Source organism: Lynx canadensis, chromosome D1, assembly GCF_007474595.2.
Source record: "Lynx canadensis isolate LIC74 chromosome D1, mLynCan4.pri.v2, whole genome shotgun sequence".
Classification (NCBI taxonomy): Eukaryota; Metazoa; Chordata; class Mammalia; order Carnivora; family Felidae; genus Lynx; species Lynx canadensis.
The window spans coordinates 36,095,301-36,103,265 of NC_044312.2; the positions used below are offsets into that span (position 1 = coordinate 36,095,301).

Sequence of the window (7,965 nt, forward strand, 5' to 3'; positions counted from 1 at the left end):
GCGGGAGGAAAAAGGGGGACGGGGGAAGGGGGTAGGGTAGGTGAGGAATGTGCTAAGCAAGCAGGTTTACAGAAGTGAGAAATGCCAGTTAGTTTATGTACAATCACTCATTCCATTACATATCAGACTACATTTAGGAAGGTTTACAACCCATTCTACTACACAGCGGGTTACATTCAGGAAAGGCCTCACAATGCTCGTAGCAAACAGCAAGCAAAACAGACTTCTCAGCAATTGTATTTCTTATCAAAGATCCATAATAAGCAGAAAAGAGAACTTTAGCTTTAAACTAAGGCAGGGCTGTCATTTGGATTGTTCCTTTCATTCCCCCCTTTTCCTTGTGCCTAAAGAGCCAATCTTGGGTCTTTTAAGCCTCTGTTTGTAATGTCTCGAGCAGTAGGTACTGAGTTCGTAAGACCATTAATTGTACAGCATTGAACATGTCTTGGACAAAATTAATAATTTTGTTTATGATGTAGGGGCCTAATGTGAGAGCGAGAAGTAGGATGGCTAGAGGCCCGAGTAAAGTAGAGAGCAGGGTAGTTAACCATGGGGACGCACTGAACCAGGATTCAAACCATCCTGCCTCCTGTTCTTTCTTTTTTCACTCATGTCTCCTCACGTATACCCAGTCTCCGGGTCGGTAGTGATGCGGCTCAGGAGGGGGCCCGGTCTCGTAAACGGCTCTCAGTCTGGGCCAAACTTTCTGGTGGGTGCGCTGGAGTTCCCTCAGGGAAATAAGAAGTTTATGATCATCAAATTCAGTTAACACATTAGACTGTAGGTTGGGAATTATGGGGGGGGCACTCCATACGTGATTTCAAAGGGGGTTAATCCCAGTTTGTAAGGGGAGTTCCGCACCCTGAACAGAGCGTAGGGGAGTAAGACTACCCAGTTAGCGCCAGTCTCCATGGTCAATTTGGTTAGGGTCTCTTTTAGGGTTCTATTCATTCTTTCTACCTGTCCTGAGCTTTGGGGTCTATATGCACAATGTAGTTTCCAATCGGCCCCAATAAACTGCGCTATCCCTTGTATTACCTTTGAAATGAATGCTGGTCCATTGTCTGATCCTATTAGGGTAGGGAATCCGTACCTGGGCATGATGTCTTCCAACATTTTCTTTGCTACTACCTGCGCAGTCTCATGCTTGGTGGGGAAGGCCTCTGTCCATCCTGAAAAGGTATCTATAAACACTAACAAATATTTGTATCCATATTTTCCAGGCTTTACCTCAGTGAAGTCTACTTCCCAATAGGCTCCCGGCCTGGTTCCGCGGGTTCTGGAGCCAGGGTTTTTCCCGTGGTTGGTGGCGTTAGTTAATTGGCAAGGTTTACAGCTAGTAACTATCTGTTCAGTTTTTGTCCTAGAGTCTTTAATGGTGATCCTAGCATGTCTTATTAAGTCTTGCATTTTCCTTGTGCCCATATGAGTGGCTCGGTGCATCTTGGATAAGACTTTATTTCCCATTTCTTCTGGGAGGATTATGCTACAGTCTGCTGCTCTCCACCATCCATTAAGGCACTGAGTCATAGGCAATTTTTGGATCCAGTTTAGGTCTTCTTTAGTGTAGGTGGGACTTTCTGGTAAACTAGCTGAACCGGGGTCTGGTAGGGTGGTCATTAAAGCACAGTCCACCTGTAAGGCCGCCTCTCGGGCCACCTGGTCAGCCAAATTATTTCCTCTGGCCACCGGTGTGACCGGTTTTTGGTGGCCTGGGCAATGTATGATGGCTAGTCGTTTAGGCAGCCAGAGTGCCTTTAAAAGAGCCAATATTTCTTCTTTGTTTTTGATAGTTTTCCCCTCTGCAGTTAACAGTCCCCTCTCTCTGTATATAGCTCCATGTATGTGGGCCGTAGCAAAAGCATATCTGCTATCGGTATACACGTTTAGTCTCTTGTCTTTTCCCAAAGTCAGTGCCTTGGTTAAGGCCACAAGTTCAGCCCGTTGGGCAGAGGTGCCAGCTGACAAAAGCTCTGCCCAAACAGTCTCAGTTTTAGTTGTGACTGCTGCCCCCGCATACCTTTGACCCTGATGTACAAAGCTGCTGCCGTCAGTGAACCAGGTAACCTGGGCGTCTGGTAGAGGGTCATCCTGTAAATCTTCCCGAACTCCATGAACTTGTGCCAATATCTCAGCGCAGTCATGGAGGGGGGTATCCAAGTCCGGGTCTGGTAACAGGGAGGCAGGGTTTAGTGTTCGGGGGGGAGCATAAATGATTCTGAGGGGATTTAATAATAGTCCCTGGTAGTGAACCAGTCGGGCGTTACTTATCCATCGGTCAGGAGGTTGTTTGAGGACTCCCTCGATGGCATGAGGGGTTGTAACATGTAACTCTTGTCCCATAGTTAATTTATCAGCATCCTTTACCATTAGAGCTGTAGCAGCGATCATACGGAGGCAAGGGGGCCAGCCAGCCGCTACTGGGTCCAGTCTTTTTGAAAGATAGGCAACGGGCCTGGGCCATGGGCCAAGGAGTTGCATCAGCACTGCTTTGGCTACCCCTTTATTTTCATCTATGAAGAGATGAAAGGGTTTGGAGACATCGGGGAGCCCTAAGGCTGGTGCCGACAACAGGGCGAGTTTAATTTGCTGGAAAGCCTGCTCAGTTTCCTCTGTCCATTCAAAGGGCACCTGTTCTCGGGTGACCCGGTAAAGAGGCTTAGCCATCTCGGCGAACCAAGGTATCTACAAGCGGCAGAACCCGGCCGATCCCAGGAATTCTCTTACCTGCCTTCGCGTTGTGGGTCGGGGGATGCGGAGGATGGTTTCCTTCCGTGCATCAGTGAGCCATCGTTGGCCTTCTCTTAACAGATACCCCAAGTAGGTTACCTCGGATCCAGATCCTCATGAAGTGCCTCATCGAACAAGGTGGGTGAGTTTTTAAATCCTTGGGGGAGCTGGGTCCAGGTGAGTTGCCCATTTATGCCTCTCTCAGGGTCGGACCACTACTCGAAGGTGAAGAGCTCTTGGCTTTTGGGGGCCAGAGGCAGGCTGAAAAAAGCATCTTTTAAATCAAGGACAGTATACCATTGTCTTTCTGGGCTGAGGGCACTTAGGAGGGTATAGGGGTTGGGTACTGTTGGGTGTATGTCCATGACTCGGCAGTTAACTTCTCTCAGATCTTGTACCGGACGGTAGTCCGCACTGTTAGGTTTTCGTACAGGCAGCAGGGGGGTGTTCCAGGCTGAATGGCAGGGACGCAAGATGCCTAAGTCTAGGAGGCAACGGATATGTGGCGTGATGCCATTTCTGGCCTCCATTGACATCGGGTATTGTCGGACCCGAACTGGATCTGCCCCTGGTTTCAGCTCTATGAATAGAGCTGGGTGATGTTTAGCCAACCCCATACCCATGGTTTCAGCCCATGCTTCTGGAAACTGCTGGAGCCAGGGCTCTATGTTTTGACTTTGTGAGGGTGGCTCCTGATGGAGTCGATATTCATCTTCTAATCTTAGAGTAAGTATGGTCATGGGTTGGTTGTGAGGGCCAGTCACTTGGGGGCCCCCTGGTGTAAAATGAATCTGGGCCCCCATTTTAGTGAGTAAGTCTCTTCCTAATAAGGGGCATGGGCTGTCAGGGATGACTAGGAAGGAATGGGTGACCTTTCCATTTCCTAGGTCCACAGTCCTCTGGGTGGTCCAGGGATATTTTTTTATCCCAGTAGCCCCTTGGACCCAGGAAGATTTTTCAGAAATTTTTCCATGGGGTCTGATCAAGACCGAATGTTGTGCCCCTGTGTCGACTAGGAATTGAACTGGGTTCCCCTCCACTTGTAGCGTTACCCTAGGTTCGGGGAGGGGATCCGAACCCCATCCCCCCTATTCTGCATCTTGAGTGAAGAGGGCGGGTGTGGTTTTTGGCGGCCACGGTTTTTGATCATGACGTGGCTTTTTCTTTTTAGGGCATTCTCGGGCCCAATGGCCTTTTTCTTTGCAATAGGCACATTGGTCCTTATCTAGGGGCTTTTGTTTATCCAGGGGCTTTTGGACAACAGCGGCCAGGACTTTGGTCATTTCCTCGGTGGCTTTAAGTTGCCTGTCCTCTGGAGTCTCTCTATTATTATAGACATGCTGGGCAATGCGGAGTAAGTCCTGAATCTGTTTTCCCTCCAGGTCCTCTAGTTTCTGGAGTTTCTTTTTAATATCAGTGGCTGCCTGATTTACAAAGGCCATTACAACAGCAGCTTGATTTTCGGGGGCCTCGGGGTTCATGGGGGTATACTGTCTGAAGGTTTCCATTAATCTTTCTAAATAAGTGGCAGGGCTCTCTGTCTTACCTTGTATTACTGAATACACTTTTGCCAAATAAGTGGGCTTGCGTGCAGCAGCCCGGAGACCCGCCATTAGAGTCTGGCGATAAATGCGCAGCCGTCCCCTACCTTCTGCCGTGTTGTGGTCCCAGCCATCCTGTGGGGGTCGGGTCAAGGGAAAAGCTGCATTAATGAGATCAAGGTTAGCAGTGGGTTGGCCGTCATCTCCAGGAACCAGCTTTCTTGCTTCCAATTGAATTCTTTCTCGCTCCTCGGTGGTGAACAGGATTCGGAGGAGCTGCTGACAATCATCCCAGGTGGGTTGGTGGGTAAACATAACAGTGTCTAAGAGACTTATTAAATCTTTAGGGTTGTCAGAAAATCGGGCATTCTGGGTTTTCCAGTTATATAGGTCACTGGTAGAGAAGGGCCAGTATTGAAGTCGGGGGTTCCCCGTACCATCGGGAGGCCCTATTTCCCGTAAGGGTAAAGCTACGGTGGAGTCAGGAAGGTGGAGTCCTGGCTCATGAGGGGCCCGCCTACGGGTGCGTCCAGCCGGCCTTTGGACTTCGCCCCCACTAGGCATGGGCGCGGGTTGAGCCTCCCTATTCTCTAGTTCTCCTATGGGCTGGGCTACGGGAGGCTCTGCCGGCGCAGCAGGGATAGGGGCAGCTTGCGGAATAAGAGGAGGAACCTGGTAAGGGGGAGGGTCAAGGGAAAGTAAATCTTGGCTGTCGGGGAGAACAGGGGGTGCAGTTGGAGTTGGCGGCTTGGGAAGGTTGATAGGTTTAGCCGCTAGAATTTTGCATGGCCCTGTTGTTAAAAAAAAGAGGCCATCCAGGGAAGTGGGTTTTCTATGAAATCTTGCCACTCCAGAATATAGGGAATCTGATCCGAGTGACCTTCTTTCCCTGGTAGGAAAATTATTGATTTTACTTTAAGGACCACAGGGAGGCAGAAGGTTCTCTCTGTAGGCCAATTGACCCCAAAGGTGGGCCATTCAGAGCGGCAATAGGTGATCAACTTCCTTTTGCGAATGTCTAGGCTTAAGTTGTGTCCTCTAGCTTTTACGTCCCTGAAGTTGGCGAGAAGGAGGGAGAGAGGGGTGCTCTGCGTTTGGCCCATGTTATGATTCTGAGGAAGAGGAGAAGAGAAGGGGGCGCGGGCAGCATGGACGGACATGGGGGAGGGGGCGCCGCTGGCCAGGGGGCGGGAGGGAAAGCCGCAGGGAGCTGAGGAAGGAGGAGAGAGGAACAAAGGATGGAATAATTAATTCTGATCAGCCGAGAAAACACTTAATTCCAGTAAAACATCCGACCCATGAAACAAAAACAAGAACTAACAAGAATCTTTCGCAGCGGTTCCAACTTTCTGGTGCCGTCTCGGCCAGCCCAACAGAGAGGGTTATGGCTAGGACGGCGGTAATTACAAGGGCCCAGGGGTGACAATACATTTAGACTGACATAGAAGCACTCGCGTACTCGCCCGTCCGCGTCCCTCTCGGGAACTTAGGTGCCTCTTAGCATGGGCGGGCAGGTATAATCCCTCTGCTTGGATCAAAATAAATTTTGACCGCCTTAAGCCGTATGAGGATCACCGCGGAAGTCGGGTTAGAGCCCACTCGAATCCCGTAGCTTATGCCGTGGGACTACACATAGGGTAAGTCAGGTGCGTGCCCCTGACTCCCAACAATCATTCCAGTCAGTTTAACAGACAGACACACAGACACACATCACATCAAAATACGGGTAACAATTGGCATGCCTAGATGGTTTTTCTTTTAGACGCGTAGAGATATTTCTTAGCACTCTGGTAGTTCTTAGAGAAAATGAAAGTATTTAGTTCGCAGGCGCGTTGGGCGTAAGCAGCCCACAGAAAAGAATCCTGATGGGCCAAAAAGGCCCCCCGATGGACCAAGAAGGTCCCCTGATGGGCCAAGAAGGCCCCCAGATGGGCCAAGTAGGCCCCAGACGGGCCAAGAAGGCCCCCAGATGGGCCAAGAAGGCCCCCAGATGTCAGTGGACGTCTCCAACTGACCCCGGCTGGGTGCCCTATAGCGCGTCCGCCAGGGTCACACCAGCTTCCAGACAGAACCGGTTCTCCAGAGAAGAAACACAGATCAGAGAGAAAAGGAAGAACTTTAGAGCCGGCTTACTTACCGATCGGAATCAGATACGACCCATTGACCAGAAGTCTGGTGGGCTCGGGGGATCTCGGTGGGACCTCCAAATGTAATGCCCGAAGTTCCGAAACCTCCCACAAAAGTCCACCAGAGTCGTAAGTCAAAGCCAAGCGGCAAGGGTCGTTTATTGCAGGTTCGAACCTGGTCCTCTGCGCACTCGTCGCCGGTGACGCAAGAGGCCACGATCAGGGTTGGTACAGCGTTTTTATAGACAGAGACAAATAGCACAGGGGAGGTTTCAAATTATGAGGGGCCTGATTAGTTGATTTTAAAGTAAGGACATTTGTTGTTCTCTGATTGGGCGTCCTTTGTCTGTCCTTTGGCGGGAAGGCTTTGTCCGTTACTTGTGGCGGGAGGAAAAAGGGGGACGGGGGAAGGGGGTAGGGTAGGTGAGGAATGTGCTAAGCAAGCAGGTTTACAGAAGCGAGAAATGCCGGTTAGTTTATGTACAATCACTCATTCCATTACATATCAGACTACATTTAGGAAGGTTTACAACCCATTCTACTACACAGCGGGTTACATTCAGGAAAGGCCTCACAATGCTCGTAGCAAACAGCAAGCAAAACAGACTTCTCAGCAATTGTATTTCTTATCAAAGATCCATAATAAGCAGAAAAGAGAACTTTAGCTTTAAACTAAGGCAGGGCTGTCATTTGGATTGTTCCTTTCAAGCGAGTGGACTCGATGAGGCCAACACAACAAATTTTTAGCAGTTTAATCTGATCATCGATGATACAGGAATGGAAAAGAGGAAAGAGGCAGCTCAGATGACTGGTTAACTGCTCTGTAGGCCTGCATATATAGAGGCTTAAAGAAAAAAATTTAATTATGCAGAATTTTATTTCTGTTCTGTCCTAATCATCTGTTTCTTCCTCTCCAGTGTATCATAACCAGCTGCATACAGACATTTATCTATCATTTTAAAATCCCTTCCTTTCTCCAAAGTTTTTCAGCTATTTCCCTATCCCTTTCCACAAAATCATTTCCTAAAAGAATCTCCACTTGCTTTCTCCATATCCCATCTCCCTTTTGCTTTCAACTTCATTTTAGTCTCAGTCCTCTTCATACCTGTCACTCACTTTCCACATGGCAAAGTCACCAGGGTTCTTTTTGCTGACCATTGAAATTTTTAATTCTCTCTTTTCATATGAAGAGATCTATGAGCACCATTCAACACGTTTAACCCTTGTCCCTTCTTGAAATACATTTCTGGATTGACTTTTGTCATTTCAAATACTCCTGTTTTTTTATTGTTGTGGTTTTGTTTTGTCTTTTCAAATTCCTTAATTCTCTCTTCTTTCTTGATCAAATCCTTTAATTATTTTAATTACTCTTATACTTTCTGATGAGGAAGCATAGGCAAGTTGACAGGCCACAAACACCCCACCCCTACCCCCACCCCCAGGTGGGATATGTGTGATATTTCTCCGCACACCTGGCTGTCCAAGTACAAAGGAAAGGGGGAAAACAAATGGCTAACCAACAGAGATCATAGTCCTGCATGGCCTGAGTCTCCATCACCCCTCCATAC

At 48.7% G+C, this 7,965-nt stretch overlaps 1 protein-coding gene across 1 annotated transcript; it reads right to left on the reverse strand.

Annotated features, from left to right (window-relative positions):
- Positions 1-534: 534 nt before the first annotated feature.
- On the reverse strand, positions 535-7,555 carry LOC115526217. The gene is given in 5 exon segments (XM_030333693.1): positions 535-2,837; positions 2,840-4,016; positions 4,521-5,062; positions 6,409-6,502; positions 7,514-7,555. Coding segments are annotated over 5 exon segments (3,900 nt in total). The 3' UTR covers positions 535-792.
- Between the last annotated feature and the right edge of the window lie 410 nt (positions 7,556-7,965).